The sequence below is a fragment of the Scyliorhinus canicula genome, chromosome 2, assembly GCF_902713615.1.
Source record: "Scyliorhinus canicula chromosome 2, sScyCan1.1, whole genome shotgun sequence".
In the NCBI taxonomy this organism is placed as follows: Eukaryota; Metazoa; Chordata; class Chondrichthyes; order Carcharhiniformes; family Scyliorhinidae; genus Scyliorhinus; species Scyliorhinus canicula.
In genome coordinates, this window is record NC_052147.1 from 262,338,862 (window position 1) to 262,366,322 (window position 27,461).

At 48.5% G+C, this 27,461-nt stretch overlaps 1 protein-coding gene across 1 annotated transcript in view; it reads right to left on the minus strand.

Annotated features, from left to right (window-relative positions):
• The window catches only part of LOC119962117 (protein mono-ADP-ribosyltransferase PARP14-like), a 75,152-nt gene that overhangs the window by 24,451 nt on the left and 23,240 nt on the right, over positions 1–27,461 (minus strand). Inside the window, exons 10-15 of the mRNA XM_038790003.1 lie at positions 20,309–20,371; positions 14,801–14,977; positions 13,264–13,430; positions 12,399–12,522; positions 11,841–11,903; positions 7,393–7,569 (exon numbers count right to left, since the gene is read on the minus strand). Of these exons, the coding sequence (XP_038645931.1) occupies positions 7,393–7,569; positions 11,841–11,903; positions 12,399–12,522; positions 13,264–13,430; positions 14,801–14,977; positions 20,309–20,371 (771 nt within the window). The remainder of the gene's footprint in view (positions 1–7,392; positions 7,570–11,840; positions 11,904–12,398; positions 12,523–13,263; positions 13,431–14,800; positions 14,978–20,308; positions 20,372–27,461) is intronic.

Here is a 27,461-nt window from a genome sequence, read left to right on the forward strand (position 1 = left end):
AGGTGTCACACATTGCCCCTAATGCAAGGTGGGAGGGTAACAATGTTCATCGGTCACCCCATTCAGGCCATGATGGGTGGCAGCATCTTGTTCCCCATGAGGTTGGAACAGTGGGTGATTGAACGCGGTCAACTGCCCGCATGCCTCATCCTTGCCTGGGAGGAGCGGGAAGGTAAAGCGGCCCATTGAGACTCTCAAGAGTCGAGGCGCTTCTGTCAGGTGGAATTGAGAGGGGCATTTTATGAGTGGGGAGGGAAGTGAGGCTCATTGGAAAGCCACTCGCATAGGGGGATGTGAATGGGTGGGTGTCCCAGATCTTGAGAGGGTCAGGGAATTGTTTGGACTCCTTGTCACTAACTTTTAATTCTCTTCCTGTCAGTTTTTGATTTGAGAGAGTCATGAAGCCAGTGTTAATAGCTGTGGAGTAGCAGCAGCGGTCTGCCTCAATATGAGGCTGCACATGGACTGAACCAGCAACCTGCAGAGGGGGGGACGCTGAGCCCGCTGATATACCAGGTGAAGGGCCAATACGGTGGAGCCTCAGAGGAGACACTACCTGCCATGGGTTTACCGTCAGAGATCCTCCGACATCCAAATATCAGAAGTCCAGTGTCTGAGAAGCTGCGTCTGTCCTGGGGACAGTGAACCACCTGTGCCAAGAGATACAAGAGTTGACACCACATGGTCTGGGAGGTCACCCATTGCCTGTGGCCCTGAAAATCACCGTCACTATGAACCTTTATGCCAGGGCTCATTTCGGGGCTGCATGGCTGGCCGGTGTGGTATTTTCCAGTCTTACACGTGTAAGTGCATAAGGGAGGTGACAGATGAGCGATTTGCGAGGGCTCATCCGTACATCAACTTTGACCAAATCCAGGTGAGCCAAGCTGCAATGGACTTCACCAACATAACTAGCCAGCTCCAGATGCAGGGTTTCATCAACAGCACCCACGTGACTCTGCATTCAATATGGCGGCATGGGTGCCATTTGTGAACCGGAAAGGATTCCACTCCCTCAATTTTCAGACTATGACCATGTCATGCGTATCATGCAGGTATGTGTTCATTTCCTGGGGGCCATCCATAAACAACTCCATCCTGGGATGCTCGCAGATCTCAGCCATTTTCAATGGTGAGCAGCGGCTGAAGAGATGGCTCCTTGGGGACAAAGGGTACCCACTCAGGAGGTGGTTGATGACACCAGTACGGAGGCCACAAACACCTGCTGAGACTTGCTACAATGAAACTCATGCTTCGATGCATGCGCTGGTCGCGCAAGCGATTGGCCTGCTCAAAATGCCATTCTGGTGCCTGGACATAGAACATATAGTGCAGAAGGAGGCCATTCGGCTCCATCAAGTCTGCACTTACCCACTTTAAGTCCTCGTTTCCACCATATCCCCATAATCCAACAACCCTGCCTCACCTTTTTGGCCACTAAGGGCAGTTTATCATGTCCAATCCACCTAACCTGCATGTCTTTGGACTGTGAGAGGAAGCCGCAGCACCCGAAGGAAACCCACGCAGACACGGGGAGAACGTGCAGACTCTGCACAGACAGTGACCCAGCGGGGAATCGAACCTGGGACCCTGGCGCTGTGAAGCCACAGTGCTAACTACTGTGCTGCCCACAGTCAGGGGGAGCCCTCCAGTACAGCCTCCAGAGGGTGTCCTGCACACTTTGTGTTCTGCTGCACTCTGCATAACCTGGCACTGCAGCGGAGCGAGCAGCTGCACCGTAGACGGAGGAGTACCACATCTTCTCGGATGAGGAAGATACCGAGGAGGGCAGCGAGGGGCAACCCGCGGAAGTGATGCAGACAATGGACAGGGCCTGCTTGGGGCGCTGGGCTAGGGACACCCTCATAGCTTCTCGGTTTGGGGCAAACAGGACAAGGATTTCAAGACCTTTCCCACCACGGGGTCTTACATCTTCTCACTAGTGTGATGCCTGTGGGAGGTCATTGTCAGGGTCAGACTAATCATAGGCAGGCCTCCAAAGTGATTGACTGGACACTGCAGGAGAATGATGATGACTTACAGTGAGGGCAGAGTGTTGCTCCTCATATCATGTCTGATCTGTCTGACTCCTGCATGACGGGGAGGAAACGCAGCCTGCCACTGAACAGGGTGTTCCAGGGGCCCAGAGATGCTGAATGGCACATTTCAGAGCTGCTACTGCCTCTTCCGATGTCAGGGGTCCCGGTGTGTTTCCGCACCTGCTAAAGAGGTGGACAGACTCTCGTATGTTTTCAGCCAATGGCATCCTCGTAGCTAGAGAATTCTGTCAGATATGAGAGTCCTGACCATTGCTGTGGGGGTGTGTGGCGAGGGCAAACCATCCATGGATGGGGCGTTCGGAGGGGCCTGGGGGGCCCGCACCAGGAGCAGTGTAGCATTACTGCTTCGTCAGTGTGAGAGGTGTCTCTAGCTGTGAGTTTGCAGCGATGGTCCCTTATCAATGCACAATACAGTGATGAATAGAGGAATATATAGTATTATCTGTAGTTGGTGCAGTAAGGGTTAAAAGCCTGGGATAGTGTGTGACTGCTGTGGTCATGTTTTAAAATTCTGGTTTGTAAGATAGGTGGGCTTTTTGGAAACAGAGATTTGGGCGATTTGGATTAAGAGGGTTCCCTGGGGAGTAAGTGAATAGGGACATTCTGTTCAGCTTAGTAAGATGATATAGTTGATGTGAGGAGCTAGGGGTTGAAATAGTCAGGTATTGAGGGTTTTTCAGGGTTGACTTTTGGCTGAAAGGTGAGCTGAGATGGTTTCTGAAGAATACAGTCAGAGATTCTGCATTATTCTGAAAGTCAGATCCTTTTCTTTCAAGCAGCTTCAAAAGATCTCTCTTAAAGTGGAGTATCCAAGACATCTTTTTACAGCAAGTATTCCCGAGTCTGCTAACTGTATTTAAAAGTGGATTGGGACCGGAGATGGATTTGTTGTTTGAGTGGAAGTAAAGATGGCTGTTAAGGGTTACTGTGTATTAACTATTGATTCGCATTGTTTAAGGGGTAATTTTAAGCTATTTTCTGGGGTGATGTTAAAGATATTTTAATACTGTGTTAACAATAAAGTTGTTTTACCGTGGTTTACTGAAGTAGTTGAATCACTTGTCAAGAGGAAGGAGGAGGCTTATGTAAAGATCAGACATGAAGGTTCAGTTAGAGCGCTTGAGAGTTGCATGTTAGCTAGGAAGGACCGAAAAAGAGAGCTAAGAAGAGCCAGGAGGGGACATGAGAAGTCTTCGGCAAGTAGGATCAAGGATAACCCTAAAGCTTTCAACAGGTATGTCAGGAATAAAAGAATGACTAGGGTAAGAGTAGGGCCAGTCAAGGACAGTAGTGGGAAGTTGTGCGTGGTGCTAAATGAATATTTTTTGTCAGTATTCACGCAGGAAAAAAGACAATGTTGTCGAGGAGAATACTGAGATACATGCTACTAGACTAGAAGGGCTTGAGGTTCATAAGGAGGAGGTGTTAGCAATTTTGGAAAATGTGAACATAGATAGGTCCCCTGGGCAGGATGGGATTTATCCTAGGATTCTCTGGGAAGCTAGGGAGGAGATTGCTGAGCCTTAGGCTTTGTTCTTTATGTCGTTATTGTCTACAGGAATAGTGCCAGAAGAATGGAGGATAGCAAATGTTGTCCCCTTGTTAAAGAAGGGGAGTAGAGACAACCCCGGTAACTATAGACCAGTGAGCCTTACTTCTGTTGTGGGCAAAGTCTTGGAAAGGTTTATAAGAGATAGGATTTATAATAATCTAGAAAGGAATAATTTGATTAGGGATAGTCAACACGGTTTGTGAAGGGTACGTCATGCCTCACAAATCTTATTGAGTTCTTTGAGAAGGTGACCAAACAGGTGGACGAGGGTAAAGCAGTTGATGTGATGTATATGGATTTCAGTAAAGCGTTTGATAATGTTCCCCACGGTAGGCTATTGCAGAAAATACGGAGGCATGGGATTCAGGGTGATTTAGCAGTTTAGATCAGAAATTGGCTCGCTGTAAGAAGACAGAGGGTGGAGGTTGATGGGAAATGTTCAGCCTGGCGTTCAGTTATTAGTGGTGTACCACAAGGCTCTGTTTTGGGGCCACTGCTATTTGTCATTTTTATAAATGAGCTGGAGGAGGGCGTAGAATGATGGGTGAGTAAATTTGCAGATGACACGAAAGTCAGCAGAGTTGTGGACAGTGCGGAAGGATGTTGCAGGTTACAGAGGGACATAGATAAGCTGCAGAATTGGGCTGGGAGATGGCAAATGGAGTTTAATGCAGAAAAGTGTGAGGTGATTCATTTTGGAAGGAGTAACAGGAAGACAGAGTACTGGGCTAATGGTAAGATTCTTGGTAGTGTGGATGAGCAGAGAGTGTCCATGTACATAGATCCCTGAAAGGTGCCACCCAGGTTGAAAGGGTTGTTAAGAAGCCGTAATGTGTGTTAGCTTTTATTGGTAGAGGGATTGGGTTTCGGTGCCATGAGGTCATGTTGCAGCTGTACAAAACTCTGGTGCGGCTGCATTTGGAGTATTGCATGCAGTTCTGGTCGCCGCATTATAGGAAGGATGTGGAAACATTGGAAAGGGTGCAGAGGAGATTTACCAGGATGTTGCCTGGTATGGAGGGAAGATCTTAAGAAGAAAGGTTGAGGGACTTCAGGCAGTTTTTGTTAGAGAGAAGGTTAAGAGGTGACTTAATTGAGGCATACAAGATGATCAGAGGATTAGGTAGGGTGGACAGTGTTAGCCTTTTTCCTCAGACGGTGATGGCTCGCACGAGAGGACATAGCTTTAAATTGAGGGGAGATAGATATAGGACAGATGTCAGAGGTAAGTGCGTGGAATGCCCTGCGTACAACAGTAGTGGGCTCGCCAAAATTAAGGGCATTTAAATGGTCATTGGATAGACATATGGACGATAAGGGAATAGTGTAGATGGGCTTTAGAGGGGTTTCACAGATTGGCACAACATCGAGGGCCGAAGGGCCTGTACTGCGCTGTAATGTTCTATGACATAGAGCTGCCATCCTCTCACTGTAAGGGAGGAAGCACAGAGTTTACGCAGGGGTTTGCAGATTATGGCGCCACCACATGCCACTGTGGAAGCTTTTTATGGGTGAAAAATGTGAACTTTACTGCAAGCTAGTTATTACAGTGGCAACTTATCTCTACAAGTGCCTTGGTTCACCCGTGCCCACTACGTTCCTATCATTTCTTTGTCTTCCTAAACCTCCTGTTATGTCTAGGCGTATTCCCAGGATCCACATCTCAAGGCCTGCTACGTTCCACATCCTGTTGCTTGAGATGACATTAGCAGGAATCTCCTGGATGGCTGGGATCTTGAGGATCCAGACCTGCTTTTCGGCTGCGCAGATGTGAATGTATTGCCCTCCTCAGTGTGTGGGGTTGGAGGTGTGTCGCTCACAGTTAGAAGGGTGTTAAATGGGCAGGGTACCACCAGGGTCTCCTGGGTTGAAGCCCCTGGGTACTCTCCCTTGGATCCGCTTCCCTGTGGATGCCTGGATGCCCCTGCAGTCCGCCATGGGATGGGGGAGGGGGGGTGACTGGAGTGAGATCCAGAAGTCCCACCATCCTCTGGTGCTGACATTTGTGGATTCCCACCAGTGCCTGACCATGCACGGTAGCATTGTGGTTAGCACAATTGCTTCACAGCTCCAGGGTCCCAGGTTCGATTCCGGCTTGGGTCACTGTCTGTGCGGAGTCTGCACGTTCTCCCCATGTGTGCATAGGTTTCCTCCGGGTGCTCCGGTTTCCTCCCACAGTCCAAAGATGTGCAGGTTAGGTGGATTGGCCATGCTAAATTGTCCTTAGTGTCCAAAAGTGCCCTTAGTGTTGGGTGGGGTTACTCGGTAATGGGGATAGGGTGTATGTGTGGGCTTGGGTTGGGTGCTCTTTCCAAGACCCAGTGCAGACTCGATGGGCCGAATGGCCTCCTTCTGCACTGTAAATTTGATGAAAATACAGTTGAATCCCTGCACCATGGAGCTCATTCAATCAGCCATGGAGGTCATAACCTGAATGATGGAGAGGGCATCCCCCGCTATGGAGTGCACGTCCTGCGCCAATGACTACATTGCAGATGCCACCCTCGCAATGTTGGCCTTGTTGCGTAGGAATGGCAGTAGCATCTGACAGAAGGTGATGGGACTCCTCCGGTTGACCTTGGACAAGGGGAGGGATGCTAACATCCCTTCCTGATACACGTGACTCTGCCATTGTAGCCCCAGCAGCTCAGGGTTGACAGAACCCGGAGGCACATTCTCTAACTGGAGCTCAAGAGAGTCCTGGGCTCCAACTCCCTCCAAGTACCTGACCTCTGGGACATCTCTGCCTCTGCCTGCTGTGAGGCATGCGCCATGGCGGGATATGTTGAAGGTTTTCACTCTTGTCTTCAGCCCCCACCATGCTCTCTGCATAGGTTCGGTCTTGCTCCTTGCCTGCAAGCTCAAGGTCATTCCTCAAATGAGGTTTGGTCTTTTAGCTCCAGTGGCTGTACCCACGCATAATAATAATCGCTTATTGTCACAAGTAGGCTTCAATGACGTTACTGTGAAAAGCCCCGAGTCGCTACATTTCAGCGCCTATTCGGGAAGGCGGTACGGGAATTGAACCCGCGCTGCTGACATTGTTCTGCATTATAAGCCAGCTGTTCAGATCACTATGCTAAACCAGCCCTAAAATGCCGGTTTTGTTCGAGTTTGTCCTACAATGAGGCAGATGAGGAGAGTGTAGGCCGGAGCCGTGGCAGGTCAGATGGTGGTTTTGTGTGGGAAGCGTGGGAGTGTCAGTGAGGACCGGGGTGGGGCTGGTGGGCATGGCAAGTGTTTGGGCCTACGAGGTCGGTGAGAGTGAGATCTCCGTGGAACTGGGAGACGTGATTTCGAGGGTGCTGCGCGACACGAGAGAAGATAGACTTGCCCTGGCTTAATGAAGGTCTGCCTGATTGTGGGTAGAGGGTCTCCCACCTCTGCTGGACCCCATCCAGAAGCTTGCTGAGGGCTCCCTCGGGGAAATGTGGTGCAGGCTTCCTGGCAGCCACCCTCCTAGATTGGACTCGGAACAAGTGCTGGGGAGATGTTTAAATGGTCATCCCCATTGATTGCAACCATTCAGTAGTGGAGGGGCGAGCGAATCAGAGGTACGTTGCCTCGGGTGCGGCATGAAACCCATGGTAAAAAAATCTTTTGATTAAAGATGCTGAATATACGGTGACCTTTCTCACCAATGGCATGGACAGGATTCTCTCTGGATTTCTCACCGGGTCCAACACTTTGAAAAAGCATTGTAAAATTCCACCCTGTGTTTTTTTTTGTGATAACATAAATGCTAATTTAAAGGCACTATCTATCTGTATTAAAACCTACCTGCTCCCACAGCTGGAAAAGACACTGAACTTATTTTTAGGTTTTCACATTGCTTCAAAACGTTGTCAAACAATGCTTTTGTGTTTTGTGCCTTCGTCCACTCGACCAGGTGCAGAATGTGTTTAACTTGAAGATTTCCTGCCTTTGTCGTAACAACACTCCCACTGGTTTGGACTCCTAGGGAGGAGAAAGAGAACTTTAACTTAAGGTTAAACTACCATTTTCATCAATTGAATAACTCATTGGGGCACACTGTTTATCTCACTCCAAGTTCAATAGCCCAATGGATGTTTAAAAAGACGTTTTATCGGCATTAACGGTGAGTGCACCTTTTTCTGTTTTTCTGGTTCTTTGTTTCTTGGGGGAGTGTGGACGGAGGGGGGGGGGGGGGGTTTGTGTTGATCAAAGAACAACAAGTCTTGTAAACTAAGAAAACTATTTATTCAACACTACAATTGGATTTGACACATCTCTAAGAATTAACCGTTGATTAAACACACATAAACTATACTCAAATACTTGAATAGGATGGGAATAGAGGGATACGGACCCAACAAGTGTAGAAGATTTTAGTTTAGACGGGCAGCATGGTCGGCACAGGCTTGAAGGCATGTTGCATGTCCAGAAATACTGGGCGAGATTCTCCGCACTCCCGACGGTGCGGAGAATAGCGTGGCTCGTAAAATTTTACGGCCACGCTGTTCCGATGCCCTCCCGCTATTCTCCCCCCCCCCCCACGCCCAACTCCCGACACGAATCGCTGCCGCCGTTTTTTTACGGCCGGCAGCGATTCACAGCTGATAGATGGGCCGAGTTCCCAGCCCTTTACGGCTGTTTTTACGAACGGCAAACACACCGGGCGCGATTCTCCCAAAACGGGAGAAATCGTAAGGCTGGCGTCAAACCCGGGCGGGTTTGACGCCAGCGCCCCCCTTCCCGACCGGGAACCGATTCTGGTCCCCGGTCGGGGCTAGCAGCCCGACGCCGTAAGCTCCGGCATCACGGGCTTAACGAATTTCGTTAAGCCTGCTTGCCCGAGTTAGCGCCGGCTGACGCGTCATATGACGTCAGCCGCGCATGCGCGGATTGGAAGACTCCAACCCGCGCATGCGCGGATGATGTCATCGCGTATTTGCGCGAAACCCACGCATGCGCGGGCCGGGATGCCCCTCAGCCGTCCCGCGAATGGATACTGCGGGGCGGCGGAAGGACAAATAGTGCGCGGGCATCGGGCACCGATCGCGGGCCCATGGCACCCTTGGCACGGCCGTGGTACTGCCGTGCCAATCGGTGCCATAGTTATAAAATGCGAGTTTTTACGGCCGTTTTTATGAACGGCCAGACCAGGTCTGTTTGCCGTTCGTAAAAACAGCGTAAAGGGCTGGGACTTCGGCCCATCTATCAGCTGAGAATCACTGCCGGCCGTAAAAAAACGGCGGCAGCGATTCATGTCGGGAGTTGGGCGGGGGGGGGAGAATAGCAGGAGGGCGGGAAAAATGTCGGGAAGGCCCTCCCGCTATTCTCTGACCCGTCGTGGGGGGCGGAGAATCGCGCCCACCTGGTCTGGCCGTTCGTAAAAACGGCCGTAAACTCGCATTTTATAACCATGGCACCGATTGGCACGGCAGTACCACGGCCGTGCCAAGGGTGCCATGGGCCCGCGATCGGTGGGCACCGATCGCGGGCAGCGGGCCCGATGCCCGCGCACTATTTCTCCTTCCGCCGCCCCGCAGTATCCATTCGCGGGGCGGCTGAGGGGCAACCCGGCCCGCGCATGCGCGGGTTTCGCGCAAATGCGCGATGACGTCATCCGCGCATGCGCGGGTTGGAGTCTTCCAATCCACGCATGCGCGGCTGACGTCATATGACGCGTCAGCCGGCGCTAACTCCGGCAAGTGGGCTTAACGAAATTCGTTAAGCCCGTGATGCCGGAGCTTACGGCGTCGGGCTGCTAGCCCCGACCGGGGACCAGAATCGGTTCCCGGTCGGGAAGGGGGGGTGCTGGCGTCAAACCCGCCTGGGTTTGACGCCAGCCTTACGATTTCTCCCCATATGGGAGAATCTCGCCCACTGTATCTAACATCTAACTCATTAACTACTCTCTTGCTCTCTCACTATCTTCAGTGCTCCTAGCTCAGCTCCTGCTCCTACCACCTACCCCAACCTTCTGTCCCACAAGGCTCCCTTATATACTTCTAGGATTGCTCCTTCTAGTGGCTGTCTGTAAACATTTCATTAACCCTTACATTACCTTCATGTATAATAATACCAAACTGACAAAGTTGTGGTTGTTGTGGCACAGTGCGAACGGAAGTGATGACGGTGGATATCTGAGGGTTGGCGTGGAGGGTCGCATAGCATGAGCCAGGGGTGCCCGTTCCTCCTGTTGCTTTTTGCCTTGGCTATGGAGCCACTGGCTACTGAGGTCAAAGGCCAGGAGAGGAAGTTGGGGGAGCTGCCGTTTAAGGTAGTGGGGAGAGCATTAAGTGCTTGGTGACATAGAGTTGGGCGTAGCTACATAAGTTAAATTTGACTCAGTTGGTGGAGCAGATGAAGGGGGACTTCAAGAGGTGAGATGTGCTGCCACCGTCGCTGGCGGGATGGATGCAGTGAAGATGACGGTGCTGCCGAGGCTCTTGTTTATATTTCAGAACCTTCCGATCTTTGTCCCAAAGGCATTCTTTGAGAAGGCGTTGATCTCAGGGTTTGTACGGGGGGGGGGGGGGGGGGGGGGGGAGGAGGAGGAGGAGGAGGAGGAGGAGGAGGAGAGAGAGAGAGAGAGACCTCTTGGGTTAAGAGGGTCTTTTTGGAGCAGGGGCGAGGAGTGGGGTGTTGACGCTGCCGAATATAATGAATTACTTCTGCGTGACCAATATCGCTATGATCAGGAAATGGATAGTGGGGGAGGGGTCGGTTCGGGGGCAGATAGAGGAGGCTTTGTGTTGGGGAACAAGCGTCAGGGCTTGTTCACGGCACACTGCCATTCTCACTGGCTAGGTACTCCGTGATGGTGTCGGCCTTGAGGGGAATGGGGCAGTGAAGGCAGCATTTGAGACTGGAGGAGGCCTCGGTGTGGGCACCGATCTGTGATAATCATAGGTTTGCACCAGGGGGGTTGGATGTGAGGTTTCGGGGGTGGCAGCAGGCAGGAATCAAGCAATTTGGAGACCTGGTCATTGGGGGCAGCTTTGTTAAATTCGAGGACCTGGAAGAGGTATACAAACTGCCTAGTGGGAATGAGATTAGGTACTTGCAAGTCTGGGATTTCGTGAGGAGCGAGGTGCCGTCCTTTCCCGGGTTGTCGTCCCTGGAGCTGCAGGATAAGGTGTTGCCGAGGAAGGGGGTAGGGAAGGGGAAAGTGTCCGAGTTCTACAAGGAGCTGATGGGCTGGGAGGGAACCCCGATGGGAGACATTAAACAGAAGTGGGGGTAGGAGCTGTGGGGGAGGTGGAGACCGGCACAAAGGAAGAGGCCCTGCGGAGGGCGAATGCGTCCTCCTCGAGTGCACGGCTCAGACTTATTCAGTTTAAGGTTCACCACAGGGAGCATGTGACGGTGGCTAGGATGAGTAGGTTCTTTGAGGGAGTAGAGGACAGGTGTGGGCGATACACGGAGCGGCCCACGAATCATGTCCACATGTTGTGGGCATGTTCGAAACTGAAGGGGTTCTGGCAGGGGTTTGGGGGCATAATATCCAAGGTATTGGGGCTGAAGTCCAGAGGTAGCGATATTTGAGGCGTCAGAAGATCCGGGTGTCCAAGGGGGCGAGGGAGGCTGATGTTTTGGCCTTTGCCTCCCTGTTAGCCCGGAGACGCACTTTGCTTGAGTGGAAGGACTCGGAGCTGCCTAAAGCAGGGGTGTGGGTGAGTGACCTGGTGGAATTTCTGAGGTTGGAGAAGGTCAAGTTCCTCTTGAGGGGGTCGGTTGATGGGTTCGCTCAGAGGTGGAAGCCGTTCATTGACTTCTTTAAGGAGAATTGAAGTGTCAGCGGCAGGGGGAGGTGGAGGGCATATAACGGGGTTAGGAAGAGGGAAGGAAGGACGGGATGTGGGGGTAAGGCCTCCCCCGGACCCAATCCCTGGCAATGTGAACCTGGCAGCTGGGCATTGCCAGCCTGGCTTACCTGGGCACCCTGCCAGTGACCTCGACCACCCAAAGATCTCCAGTGGCCTGGGAGGTCCCCCCCACAGGTGCTGTTGTGACGATTCAGATGACTCCAGCAAGGCTTCGGGCCTGGTGTGAGCCCAATTTGGGGATTGCACACAATTCACCTGTTGCTCACACATCTGTGTTGGGAAAAAGATGGTCGTTGAATTGCCCCCAGCGTTAATGTTTCAAATCCCCATGACTCTTCTTCAGAGGCTATCATCCTTCCTCCTAAAATAAAGCTAATTCTGAGCTTGCATTTGTCCATGTCTAGATCGAGGAAAATGGCCTCAGTTACTCACCCAGTTGATTGCACTCATCCACCACTGATTGGCCGGCTGCTTTTAGAATAGCACCAGAAACTCCTGCAAGTTAGAGAAGTTAGTTATTGATGCTGAAAGGCAATTTCCATTCTACAAAGAACTCAACTTCTCTGCTGTAGATCTGCAAATTTCAGCAGGTCTGCTATGTAATCAAGCCCACAATTCTGTTTTATCATGAGGAGGGGATGAAACTTTTTTCCCATTCTTTCCACTTTCTGTCCATCAGATGTCACCGACAGACAAGTCAGCAATCACGGGCGAAATTCTCCGACCCCCCACAGGGTCGGAGAATCGCCTGGGGCCGGCGGAAATCCCGCCCCCGCTGTGGCCGGAATTCTGCGCCACCCGGGAATTGGCGGGGGTGTGAATCGCGCCGCTCTGATCGGCCAAAGTCCCGCCGCTGAGAGGCCTCTCCCGCCGCCGTGGTTTCAACCACCTCTGGTGGCGGCGGGATTGGCGGCGCAAGCGGGCCCCTGGGGTCCTGGGGGGGGGGGGGGGCATCGGGTCACTGTTGTTGAACAAAGCATTATAACTCACCATTCTTTCGGTCCAGGTTGACAGTCGTGCTGTTCACAATCGCATCAGTGTGCTCTAATGTGATGTCACCTTGAACAGCTATCACTTTCACTTTTCCACAGTTTATTTCTACGGAATTCAATGTCTGAAGGAACAAATTGTGAGTTTTTAAAACATTTGGATTATTCCCTTTCTTTCCGTGTGTTCTTCTTTCTGACCTAGAGAGCAAGCTTTCAGTCTGTTCCTGGACACGATTTTAGTTTTCAGATGGCAAAATGAGAAACTGGCCCATCGAGGAGCAGAATATTTAAACGGCCAGGCCTCATTAACTTGCTGTCAAGAGAAGTCATCGGGATTTGAAACATTAAATCTGTTTCTATCTCCACAGATGCTGAGTTGTTCCAGCATTTTCTGGGTTTTTTTAATTTTGGATTTCCAGCATCCGCAGTATTTTGCTTCTATCTCATTAACCAGCTAGCTTCCTGACCAATACGGCCATTAAAGGCAATGAGATGTTGCTTCAAGGACACCAGGTGACCTATCTTTGGCGTGAGATGCCTGTACTGTGAGGGGAAACCCTGCATCAGAGGGTGGTGAAGCCCAGGATAGGGAGTCCTGCCTTCCGAAAAAACGAACCTTGCTGAGTTTTTTTTCTGATCTTAGATCCTGTTCCCTCGCTTTGACCTGGCAATGAAGTCCTCCTCCACTTAGATTAAAATACCAGAATGGGCCCAAATGATCTCTCTGGGCTCGGGGATAAGGATTCTTGCCAGAAAGGGACAGAAAAGGAATGTGTATGTTTCTCACGCTTCATTTTAAATGCCCCTCTGTCTGGTTTCATTATAAGGCTGCAAAATGCAGTAGCTAATCCCGAATCTTCTCCTACCTTTGGTGATTTTTGTTGGAAGACATCAGAAAAAGAATCGTACACTTTACGATCGAAGACGACAATGTAGATGTGTCTAATGGCTGATGGTTTGTTTTGTGACAAATGGTTTCTAAATCCAGTCAACAGGCTTTCAACAGCATCTTGCGATTTCACACCTCCTATACCTGCAAAGGAACATGATAAAAATGGAGCTAAAGTGGGCGGAACCCAGAAGAGGATCAACGTATCTTTGCTCAAATTATTGAATTTTACTATCAGTATCACAGTCAATTTTTTAAAAAGCGTATTTTCATACCCACACTATTTTTTACGCCTTGGGGAATAGTGGTGGGGAAGGTGGTGGTGGAAGGATATCTGAGCTGATTGTAAGCCCGTTGAACCACGTTGAATGCTCCTTTGCTGGCCAACAAGTCATGCTGTTGGTCTCAAACCCAGAGCTTCTGGTCCAGCTGTAGGGACGCTACCACTGTCCCACAAAGCCTCATCACATTCAATGAGGCATGAATTAATCAATTAATATGAATTTACATGTTTGCTTATTTATTATTTATATATGTAAATTAATTGCATTTAACTTTTTTAGTGTAGCCATTATTTACTGATTTAATCTGTATCTATACAGATCAACCTCAGATCTATTGTGAAACTGTGTCCCCTACTATACCTACACTTATAATTTTGTACGGGCTGTGCAAGTTCTGGTAGTTCCTATAAATCAACAATTATGTAAGTCAGATTGTCGGCTTCCACCATTGTATCAAATTCAATGTGACATTAATTCGGAATCTCTTTTGACTACTTATTAGTGAGCACTAAGCGGGCACAGAGCTCATGATTTGAGCATTGTTAACATGATGTACTTTATCCAGGATGGAAGCCAGGAAGATAAAGTTCTCATGTGGAAGCTGAAGGTAATGAGGAAGCAACGTTCGGTGATCAGACACTAAGGCAGACTCAGCCATAGAAACCAGCAAGTCTCCACTTTGATCTCCTATCTCTGCTCGGCTAATCTCAGCCAAGCCAGCAGTTGAGGATGCGGAATTCCCAATATCGGTCTCAATGGTCGGAATTCTCCTTCCATTGGGATTCTCTTTTCCCACGTGCAACGCACCCCCGCCCATGGTTTTTCCGCGGCGTGGGATGGCTTCAATGGGAAATCCCGTTGACAATCGGCGGGAGTAGAGAGTCCAGCTACCAGCGAACAGCGCACTGCCGAGACTGGAGAATCCCGCCAATATCTTTGGGTTAAAGGGTGAAAGGTTTGCCCTAGTGTTTTGTGCCTGATTGTCATTGAGAACAACAGCTGCTCCAAATACAGTGCGATGGATTAGGAATTACGTCGCGTTGTGATACCACTGTAGCTGAATAGCCAGATGATGATCATTGTCAAGAGACACACCAGTCATTTGGGAGAGGAGCTGGAGGCACAAAGGTTCTCATGCAACTGAATCTCTGCAGCAAGCATCACCTGCAGGAGAGGAGAGAAGCGAAGGTGAGAGAGAGATGAGCATCTTGCTGTTCTGACTGCAGTTACCTGTTCCTAGAGCAGGGAAAGACACTGTGGTAATCTGATTTTTTTCACATTCCTGCAATACTTTTTCCACCGAGGCTGTTATCAGAGCAGGAGTAGTTTGGCCGACCATGTGAATGATGTAATCGCAGGAAAGGTTCCCACTTCCGGTAACTACAACACCACCATTAGGCTGAGAACCTGAAGAAATCATAGGTAGAAAGTGAAATAAAAGTTAGATTTATTTTCTCTGCTTACAAAAGCATTACAGTTAATAACACTGATGGAAAGATGAGTGCAAAAAAGGCTTTGTGGTGTTCGAAAAAAGCAAAACTTGCATTTATATGGTGCTTTTTATAGCTCACCGTGTCCCAAAGTGCTTTACAGTCAATGAACAGACCCTGTTGTTTTAGTAATTATACGACATACCAATTAGTTACGACCCTGGCCTGCAGGCAAGATAATAAGTGTTTTCACAGGTCAGAATGCCGATATAACTCTAGAAAGACTGGAACTAGGGGCAGCATGGTAGCATAGTGGTTAGCACAGTTGCTTCACAGCTCCAGGGTCCCAGGTTCGATTCCCAGCTGTGAGTCTGTGCAGAGTTTGCATGTTCTCCCCGTGTGTGCGTGGGTTTCCTCCGGGTGCTCCGGTTTCCTCCCACAGTCCAAAGATGTGCGGGTTAGGTGGGTTGGCCATGATAAATTGCCCTTAGTGTCCAAAAAGGGTAAGTGGGGGTTACTTGGTTACGGGGATAGGGTAGATATGTGGGCTTGAGTAGGGTGCTCTTTGTAAGAGCTGGCGCAGACTCGATGGGCAGAATGGCCTCCTTCTGCACTGTAAATTCTATGATTCTAAATGGGTCTAGGAACTGTTTCAAGAAACCACAAAGATTTCAAAAAAATGCTTTTTAAAGAAGTACATTCTACTGGATTGTCTCTTTAACTCTTTCATTATCTAATTAAAAGTCTGTGGATTAACCTCAACAATTCACTGTCTCCTTTGAAAGTGTTTTGAAACTATTTGAGTGCATAGTGGAAAGTCTCCATGTAAACCATGCATAAGGGGTGGAATTTTCCCATACGGGACATGCCTCTCTGAACTTAATTCTTGTTTGTGGATGGGCTCAGCAGCCTGGAGGGTGATGGCCATTAGAGATGGCAAGATTGGGTTTGGGCCTATAACCAGTGAGGACACATGCCTGTCATAGAAACCTAAGAGCCAAGTGTGCCTCCATGTTGGAGGCAGCTCATGCTGTCACTTGTTCTCTCCACACTCATTCACAGGTGCCAGGAAGAGGGAAAAAGCCAAGCCACGAGAAGTCCTATCCATCTTCAACAGAAACGCAAGGCCAGAGAGAAATGAAGAGATCTCAGGAAAGCGAAGAGCAACTGTATAGTCGTCATGACAGACACCTGCATTCTTCACAAGCCCAGAGACACACACGTTGAAGGATCTTAGCTCTAGTGTGGGGAGGGTCTCACACTCTGGGGTCACGGCACAGACACGTTTCCACAGCAGGAAGAGGAAGGGTCAGCCGAGCTCAGCGGAAGTTAGAGGAATTCTGAGGAAGACGCAAAGTAAACTGGGCCCTCCAGACGTCAGGTCTCCGCTGGACAGCCACCACTATCAGCCAAGGAAAAAGGGCCAACTAGTCAGCAGGCTCCTTCCACCCCTGCTGAGGATTTTGAGGGAACACTGAGCAGGAGTGACAAAGGAAGGAAAAGTATGAAATACTCAAGTCACATTTGGGTGGTCTATTAAATATCACAAATATCAAACTTTTGTAAATAAGTTGACTTTCTCTTTAATAATGTCCGATATATTGTTTTAGTCCTTAAGGCTTAGTGTGTGCGTTGTCCCCCCAAGCCCCGTTCATCATCCTGAGGCACCCCATCCCCCAGAATGAGGCACCTTCAGGGAGGAAAAGGTAATTGCCAAGATCCTTGCGAGCCATGTGCAAGCACTCTCCCGCATACACTGAACCTTTGGCCTTCAAATTGTTGTGAGGAGAGGTTGAGTAGGTTGGGTCTGCACTCTTTGGAGTTTAGAAGAATGAGAGTCAACCTAATTGAGGCATATAGATATCTCAGGGGGCTTGACAGGGCAAATGCTGAAAGGTTGTTTCCACTGATAGGAGTCTAGTCAGTGAGAGGTTGCCCATTTAAGACTGAGATGAGGAGGAATTTCTTCTCTCAAAGGGTAGTGAATCTGTTGAATTCTTTATCGCAGAGGGTTTTAGAGGATGGATTGTGAGACAGATGGACAGATTTTTAATCAGTAAGGGAATGAAGGGTTATGGAAGACAGGAAAGTGGAGTTGAGGATTATCACATCAGATCAGTCATGATCTCATTGAATGTTAGAGCAGACCCGATGGTCTGAATGGCCTACTTCTGCTTCAATGTCTTATTGTCTAATGTTCATGCTGGGTGGGATTCTCCGTTGCCCGACATCAGAATCGGAATCGGGCAGAGAATCGATCCCGACGACAAAATCGGGGCCGGCGCCGTTTGACGGTGGATTGCGATTCTCCGCCCCTCCAAACCGGCGTCATCGTGACACGTGCCACGCGCAGTCGCAATGCCATTGGCGCCTCGTCAACTGGCCCACTCGCGATGCTCCACCCCTGAAGGCAACGTCCTGCGCTGGCATGATTTCCCACTGCCGGTGTGGATGATTGGGCATGGCGGAGGAGTGAGGGAGTTGGGCCTTCATCGGCATCTCATTAGCGGGATCCAAGTCAGACGTACGCAGGCCTCTGACAGGGAATGCGACCCGTTATGGCAGTCAGTAGCAGATGATCCCAAAGTAATTTCACACCAGTGTAAAACTGATTTTTTGAACTTCCACCACATTCTCTCCCCCACCTGCCATTATTCCCGCATGGGGCGTGAGAAAATCCCTCCCTCCCCCACCCCAGGAATAGATTCTTGTTCTCTTGGGTCAATGTATTCCAGGTAAACATGTGTTTAGATGTTGATTCAGTTCACAAGGCAACATAGACCTGACGATGGGAACTGATTGTTCGACATGGAAAAGTCTGAATGGCTTATAAGAGTACATCACGGTATTTCTTGAACTTTGGGACCAGCCAAATAGACTTCAATTAGGAAAATGGACATTCACGATAAAATCCTGGATGCAGTTCATCTGAAATTAATTGCTAAGTTGATCTAACAAAATATTACAAATTGCCATAAAATCCGAGATGAAGACAATAAAGATGTCAAGTATCCTTGATGGGGAGAGATGAACATCGGATTGACATTCCAGACGCTGAAACGTCAGGGGGAATTTTGTGGCATCAAGGGTCCTGCCTGCCTGCTGGAGAGCTGGTGAAAGATCCATGCTGCCTCTTCAGGAAGACCCATTGAACCACAAACCAATCAAGCACTGGCAAGGACAGCAGGTGGATCTTCACTGGAATCAAGGGGTGGATGGCTTCCCTACCAAGGACTGCCAGCGAATCACAGATATGCAGCTGCTGTGCTCAACAGTACCACTGTGGAGACCCTGGCTGCTGCTCGAAAGACAGGCATCAGAGACCCAGGATCAAGAGCAACGAGGCCATAGGTAAATAATGTCAGGGCTTGAGGGTTTTCATGTGGTGGTGGTCAAAGGGAGAGGGATCCTCAGGAATCAGCAGCAAGGGAAGGGGCTCTCAGCGGGTCCCACCTTCCCGATCTTCAGGCGCTCAATCAGACACTGAATGTCTTTGATCGTGAGACCCGCCAGCCCAAGATGAAAAGCTGATTGTACAGTTTTACGTACTGTGCATGCCACTTGGTGACAGATCTACCTCCAACTGGGTTAATACTGGCAGCAACGCGATGAGGCCCTTAAATGATCATCAATGACCAATTAAGTGCTGCAACTGGTGGTGGGGTGGGAAGGTCAACTTTGGGCCTTCCTGTCAGAATTCCCAGAGATGGGAAGGCAATGGGTCCAGTATCCAAATCCTGCCGAAGAAATGCCCTGCCAACCTCCAAGTTGACCACCAGTGGCATCACAATATTCTGGGCAACGGCATTAATTACGTTCACCATGGATGTTGCCTTAATTACTTGATAGCTTGTTGCAAAGGTCACTGAGGCCATATATACAACAATTCCAAGTTTTACCTATATCTACTAATGAACACAATGACTAATCCGACTGACTAATCCTATAGAGTTTGAACACTCAATCATATTGTCAGGTCCTCATGTCCTTTCAATCTTAGTCACAATGGTAAAAATTGTGATCACTGAGGTTGATGAAATAAATTACATGTCTCAAGAGTATCACAGAATCATAGAAAAATTATGGCACAGAAAGAGGCCATTCAGCCCATCAGGTCTACACTGGCCAAAACATTTTTTTTTAAACTAGGCACCCATTCTAATCCCACTTTCCAGCCTTGCAGGTTACAGCACTTCAGGTATAGATCCAGGTACCTTTTAAATGAGTTGAGTGTTACTGTCTCCACCACCAAACCAGGAAGTGAATTCCAGCCATCCACCACCCTCTGGGTGAAGAGGTTTTCCCTCGTGATTCCACTAATCCTTCTAACAATCTAATCCCCCTGGTAATCCAACTCTCCTCTGAGGGAAACAGATCTTTCCTGTCTACTCTATCTACGCCCCTCTTGTATACCTCAACTAAGTTACCCCTCAACCTCCTCTGATCTAAGGAAAACAACTCCAGCCTGTCCAATCTCTCCTCATAGCTGCAATTTTTCAGCCCTAGCAACAATCTCCTCTGCAGTGCCTCCAGACAGTCTTCCTGTAATATGGTGACCAGAACTGTACACAAAATTCCAGCTGTGCCCTAACCAGTGTTTTATATAGTCCCATCATTACATCTCTGCTTTCGTATTCAATACCTCATCCGATAAAGGAAAGCGTTCCAAATGCTTTCTTGACCATCTTGTCCACCTGTCCTACCACCTTCAGGGACCTGTGGACATGTACTCCAATGTCTCTCCTTTCCTCGAATCCTCTCAATATCATCACTTTGTTGTGTATTCCCGAGCTTTGTTTGCCCTCTCCAAACAAATGACCTCACACTTCTTTAGATTGAATTTAATTTTCCACTTTTCTGCCCACTCAACCAAACCATTGATATAATTCTGGAGTTGACAGCTATCCTCTTCACTATAAACTACACAGCCAATTGTTGTGACATCTGCAAATTTCCCAATCATGCCTCCCACACTTAAGTACAAATCAGTAATATATACCTCTCGTACTCTGGAGATTATTAGTTCATCAGATCATCAGTCAACTGTTGTAATCTCCATGCCAATGCTTCTACCAATCAGAGTTCACTTGACAACAAACTAGCCTCTTTGTCTCTTTGCATGCAGTATATATTGTTGTTCTCTTTACAATTACTATTCTCACAAATTGTCCTGATGAGTGCAAGACAAAAAACTTTGACAACTTGTGTCTTTTTTTCAGCAATAATCTAGAGATTGTTTTTAAGCTAATATGATTTAGCTATATCTATATATATTATACATATATATATGTGTGTGTCTGTAACTTACCCAATTGTTTGCATTCATTCATGACAGTACTGCCAGCTGCTGCAAATATTGCCCCAGAGACACCTAAAAAAACAATAGCAAAAAAATACGTTGATATCTAATTCATCTTTAGTCATGTCAGTGCTCACAACATGGATCCTTTGATTTCTTTAGTTATATATAATATTCTTACAGCAAAGAGATGAATGTACAGAAGGTGGAATGGTTTAATCTGGAAACCCCAAAGTTTCTAATTTCAGTCGGAGCCTAAATTAGAATCTTCCCCACAACAAAGGGACTTCCCCAGAACGAGGGAGGAAAAATCAAGAGCGTAATTTCCAGGATAGACGAGTGCCACCTATTCTCCAGCCCCTGGTGACCTCACCTCAACCACAGTGGATGTGAAAACTGAGATCAGGAAGACAAAAACAAGTGAGGTAGTTTACCAGCAATTCTAAATACAGAAATAGCCCAAGAGAACCTTTCTGACAACTCCACTCAAAACACCTGCCTGGTCTGATTGCAAATTTAGGTGCACCATTTTCATTTGTAAACCAAAAATCAATGCTCTGGACAAAAGAAGAGAGAGGGTGGTAGCTCCTGGTGGGCCCTGTAACTAAAACAAAACATCAAACGAAACTTAACAAACTAAATCAAAATGTCATTACTGGAGTGATGATGCACTCCAGCCCCTGTGGCGTCCGCCAGTTGCGGAAGGTTTGAAGCATGCAGATGGACGCCATGGTAGCTGCAATTTTTCAGCCCTGGCAACAATCTCCTCTGCAGTGCCTCCAGACAGTCTTCCTGTAATATGGTGACCAGAACTGTACACAAAATTCCAGCTGTGCCCTAACCAGTGTTTTATATAGTCCCATCATTACATCTCTGCTTTCGTATTCCCATGGTAGGCTTATTCAGAAAGTAAGGAGGCATGGGATAGTGGGAAATTTGGCCAGTTGGATAACAAACTGGCTAACCGATAGAAGACAGAGAGTTGTGGTGGATGGCAAATATTCAGCCTGGAGCCCAGTTATCGGTGGCGTACCGCAGGGATCAGTTCTGGGTCCTCTGCTGTTTGTGATTTTCATTAACGACTTGGATGAGGGAGTTGAAGGGTGGGTCAGTAAATTTGCAGATGATACGAAGATTGGTGGAGTTGTGGATAGTGAGGAGGGCTGTTGTCGGCTTCAAAGAGACATAGATAGAATGCAGAGCTGGGCTGAGAAGTGGCAGATGGAGTTTAACCCTGACAAGTGTGAGGTTGTCCATTTTGGAAGGACAAATCTGAATGCGGAATACAGGGTTAATGGTAGGGTTCTTGGCAATGTGGAGGAGCAGAGAGATCTTGGGGTCTATGTTCATTGTTCTTTGAAAGTTGCCACTCAAGTGGATAGAGCTGTGAAGAAGGCCTATGGTGTGCTAGCGTTCATTAGCAGAGGGATTGAATTTAAGAGCCGTGAGGTGATGATGCAGCTGTACAAAACCTTGGTCAGGCCACATTTGGAGTACTGTGTGCAGTTCTGGTCACCTCATTTTAGGAAGGATGTGGAAGCTTTGGAAAAGGTGCAAAGGAGATTTACCAGGATGTTGCCTGGAATGGAGAGTAGGTCATACGAGGAAAGATTGAGGGTGCTGGGCCTTTTCTCATTAGAACGGAGAAGGATGAGGGGCGACTTGATAGAGGTTTATAAGATGATCAGGGGAATAGATAGAGTAGACAGTCAGAGACTTTTTCCCCGGGTGGAACACACCATTACAAGGGGACATAAATTTAAGATAAATGGTGGAAGATATAGAGGGGATGTCAGAGGTAGGTTCTTTACCCAGAGAGTAGTGGGGGCATGGAATGCACTGCCTGTGGTAGTAGTTGAGTCGGAAAATTTATGGACCTTCAAGCGGCTATTGGATAGGTACATGGATTAGGGTAGAATAAGGGAGTGTAGGTTAACTTCTTAAGGGCAGCACGGTAGCATTGTGGATAGCACAATTGCTTCACAGCTCCAGGGTCCCAAGTTCGATTTCGACTTGGGTCACTGTCTGTGTGGAGTCTGCACATCCTCCCCGTGACTGCGTGGGTTTCCTCCGGGTACTCCGGTTTCCTCCCACAGTCCAAAGATGTGCAGGTTGGGTGGATTGGCCATGACAAATTGTCCAAAATTCTATGATTAACCTAGGACAAAGGTTCGGCGCAACATCGTGGGCCGAAGGGCCTGTTCTGTGCTGTATTTCTCTATCTATCTCTATGCACTCCCTCCACCTGGCCAAAAATGTAGCAGCAGTAGAGGAGTAGACAGCCAAGTCGGATGACCCTCCGCGATTGCCCGCTTCCTGGACCTGCTAAAGGCCAATTTAGCCAAGCCCAGGGGTTGGCTTACGAGGAAATCCTTTCCCTCTGCTATAGACCCCTCGGCCCTTCCCCCACCCCCGCACCGGGACAAATCTCAGTATATTTGTTTCAATCAAACAATCAATTAATTAATTGTTTAAAATTCACTATAATGCCCCTTTCTATTTAATTTCCATATCCTGGCAATTCACGAGCACATTATCAACAATTGACAAATTAGGATGGTTCATATATTAATATAAAGGATTGGACATCCACCTTGGGCGGAATTCTCCGACCCCCCCGCAGGGTCGGGGAATTGCCCGGGGCCGGCGTAAATCCCGCCCCCGCTGTGGCCGGAATTCTCCGCCACCTGGGAATCGGTGGGAGCGGGAATCGCGCCCCGCTGATTGCCGTGCCCATCGCGGCGATTCTCCGGCCCGCAATGGGCCAAAGTCCCGCCGCTGTCAGGCCTCTCCCGCTGACGTAGTTTAAACCACCTCTGTGCCGGCGGGATTAGCGGCGCGAGCGGGCCCCCGGGGTCCTGGGGGTGGGGGGCGCGGGGTGATCGGACCCCGGGGGGTGCCCCCACAATGGCCTGGCCCGTGATCGGGGCCCACCAATCGGCGGGCGGGCTAGTGCCATGGGGGCACTCTTTTTACTCCGCTGCCGCCACGGCCTCCACCATGGCGGAGGCGAAAGAGACCCCTTCCACCGCGCATGTGCCGGTGGTGACGTCAGCGGCTGCTGACGCTCCGGCGCATGCGCGTACTCACGGCGACCGGCAAAGGCCTTTCAGCCAGACCCGACGGTGGGCGGCATGGCGCAAAAGGCCGTTGGCGCCAGTCAGCGGAGCGGGAGCCACTCCGGCGCGGGCCTAGCCCCTAAAGGTGCGGAGAATTCCGCACCTTTGGGGAGGCCCAATGCCGGAGTGGTTGGCGCCACTCCGCTACACCGGGACCCCCGCCGCGCCAGGTAGGGGGGAATTTCGCCCCATATCTCTCAATAAAGCAGCCACAACCATTATTAACAGATTCATGCTGACAACCACAAATTCGAATAAAACCCTTATTTTTCTCATTAAACATTGTCGAATTGGCATCTGGCAATAGGTGATGAAATCGTTATCCAGTCTTTGCCAACTAAGCAATCAAAAACAACAATGGTGTAATCCCTCAAATATTCTTCTTTTACTGGATTGTGGAAAATTCCAGAATCCATGTTTTATAGAACATAGAACAGTACAGCACAGAACAGGCCCTTCGGGCCTCAATGTTGTGCCGAGCCATGATCACCCTACTCAAACCCACGTATCCACCCTATACCCGTAACCCAACAACCCCCCACCTTAACCTTACTTTTATTAGGACACGACGGGCAATTTAGCATGGCCAATCCACCTAACCCGCACATCTTTGGACTGTGGGAGGAAACCGGAGCACCCGGAGGAAACCCACGCACACAGGGGGAGGACGTGCAGACTCCACACAGACAGTGACCCAGCCGGGAATCGAACCTGGGACCCTGGAGCTGTGAAGCATTTATGCTAACCACCATGCTACCCTGCTGCCCAAGTGTACAAAGTCTTTACAAAGGCTTAATTACCTTTAAATGCCCGCATTCAAAGCATTGTCTTGCATCTTTGACTTTGTCTACATGTATGTTTCTGGAACATACCTTTTCATTCACCTGAGGAAGGAGCAGTGCTCCAAAAGCTAGTGATTTCATAAAAAAACCTGTTGGACTTTAACCTGGTGTTGTAAGACTTCTTACTGTTCTATGGCCAAGCCAGTTCTGGATCTATCCAGCTTGTTCACCCCGACCCCATGTGATCTAATCTTTTGCACCAGCCTGCCTGAGGGACCTTATCAAATGCTTTACTGAAGTCCATGGAGACAACATCCACAGCCCTTCCCTCATCAATCATTTTTGTCACCTCCCCAAAAAATTAAATTAAATTAATGAGACATGACCTCCCTCGTACAAAATGCTGTCTGTCGCTAATGAGACCATTCACTTCCAAATGTGCATAGATCCTATCTCTGAGAATCTTTACCAACAATTTCACTATCACTACATCAAGCTCACTGGCCTATAATTACCCAGATTGTCTTGCAACCCTTCTTAAATAATGGTACAACATTGGCTATCCTCCAATCCTCTGGGATCTCACCTATGGCCAATGAGGACACAAAGATTTCTGTCAGAGGCCCAACGATTTCATCTCTTGCCTCCCTCAGTAATCTGGGATAGATGCCATCTGGCCCTGGGTATTTGTTTACCTTAATGCTTTTTAAAACACCTAACACTTTCTCCTTCGTAATAACAAAATGTTCTAAAGTGTTTACACATCCCTCTGAGACACCACCAATCAACGTGTCCCTCTCATTTGCGAATACCGATGCAAAATACTCATTAACGACCTCACCTACTTCCTTTGGTTCTACACATAATTTCCCTATTTTGGCCTTGACTGGACCAACTCTTTTTCTAGCTACCCTCTTGTTCCTAATATACATATAAAATGTCTTGGCATTTTCCTTAATCCTGTCTGCCAAGGACCTTTTGTGACCCTTTTTGCCCTCATAACTCCCTACTTGAGCTCTTTTCTACTTTCCTTGTATTCCTCAAGTGCTTTATCTGTTTTTTTGTTGCCTGTACCTCATATATGCACCTTTTTTGTTTTTGACAAGATTTTCAATTTCCCTGGTCATCCATGGTTCCCCAATCCTGCCATTCTTGTCCTTCCATTTTACCGGCACATGCCTATCCTGCACTCCCATCAACTGCTCCTTAAAAGATTCCGACATGCCAAATGTGAATTTACCCTCAAACACCCTCACCCAAACAACAGTCTCCAAATCCTACGTAATCTGGTTGTAGTTAGGCTTCCCCCAATTTAGTAGAAGGGTGTAAGAGTGAGTTTGAAAGATGATACACATCATTTTTAAAATCTGAAATTGGTCAGGCAGTTGTGGAAGTGAGATCTCTTGAAGGGGGAAGAGGATCTTTTCAGGTGGGTGTGTTTCAAAATGGCTGACTTAAAGGGGAACCCTAATGATTATGAGGCAACTGAATGCCAACCATGCTCAGTTATGTTCTCCTCTCTGAGGGGAGGCCAGCATGGCAATTGGGTTGCTGCGACTCATGGGTTTCCCAAATGTGAGATCCAAGTAAGGTGTGGAGCTGCTGTTCATTCAGTTCCATTTGCTATCTGCTGCAATCAGAGGCAATGAGAAAGGGAGGGAGCTGAATGCCTCCATGGGGCAGGGCTGGTGGACATCAGCCAACTCGTGACTCAGAATTTTCACACCAGTCTTTGCTTTCTTGTGGTCTAATTGTGATATTTCCGGGGCAAGTTGATCTCCTACCCCTATGTATTTTGAACGTAGCCACATACCTCCAACTATTCTTCATAATCTGCACACATGAAATGAAAATCGCTTATTGTCACAAGTAGGCTTCAAATGAAGTTACTGTGAAAAGCCCCTAGTCGCCACATTCCGGCGCCTGTTCGGGAATGCAATCCCTGTGACATTCTTCTCTCTCTGTCTGTCTTGCAGGACATGGTGGTGCATAACAAGAGGGAGAAGACCTGAGCTGGGGGGGGGGGGGGGGGGGGGGGGGTATGCCTCCATCACCTGTATCCTCGAGAAGACAGTGCTCTACATTATGAGGCCAGCTGTGACAAAGCACATTAGCTCCCAGCTGTGACAAAGCACATTAGCTCCAGAGTAGCTGAACACATTCAAACTGATAGTACGTTCCTGCCTTATGTTCTCTCTCAAAGCTCAGCTCAATCTTCTCCTGATATCGAGCATGAAGTGCAAGCTGCAGATGGTGCCACCATGTACCTCTTGCTATCAACTCCAAATCCTTCCCTCATCCCAACCTTCACTCCAACCTTCCCATTCTAAACTTATGCTTTCACATACCCAAGATCTGTCACCTGGCCTACCAAAACAGCTTCATGAAGAAGAGGGAGAGTTTCACCAGACCTCTGATTAAGAAGAACTGTCTCTTGATTTGCAGCCAACAACTCAAGTACTTGGGCAGCACGTACTTTAGAGGGTAGAATAGATTCAGGGCCTCAATGCACAAGGATGAATCATTTAGTTTTGTATGTATTGCTGGATATGTTGTTGGATAAGGTTATGATGGAAATCTCAATTGGTGGTCTGTATTTTAAGCTTTTGGCCAAAAGGACTTCGGGACCACCTCATGGCTGAATCATAGGTGCCTCAAGCATTGCTCCTGGCTGAAGTGGAAGTAGGAAAAGTGCTCCCTGAAAGCCCTTGGTGTCTACGATCTTTAGTGAAGAGCCTTCCTCCTTCTCCCTCTTTGCATAGGTTCCCTCTCTGCAGCCCATGCTCCAGGTTCCTGTCCTGTTACAGGCCAAGAGAGACTTCAACTATAGCCCCCATAATTCTAGCAGAATTTCTAGTGACAGGGCAGAAAAGCCCTCCCTGTCAACAAGCAGTAACACACCTTCAAAATCCAAATGACCAAAGTTCTTCCAAGAATATATTATATTAATTCCACAGACTTTGCAAGAGTCAAATCAGGTCAACAGCGCCACATTTACAAACTGTATGGCAAGCCCTTTAAATAATACTACTGGGGGTTCTCCACATAGTTGAATACCTGTTCAGTTGGGAATTCATAGTGCATGGTGTTAACTGAACCCATGCAGACTAAATTGGCAGAAATCAACCGAAGAGACTATTTGACACCACAATCTGCACAAATATGAAAATGTCTGGCATTCCCACACTCGCATCTTTACCACCATAGTGCATTGTGTCAATTGCATCTGTCATTTCCAGTAAGTCCTGCTCCCATATCACC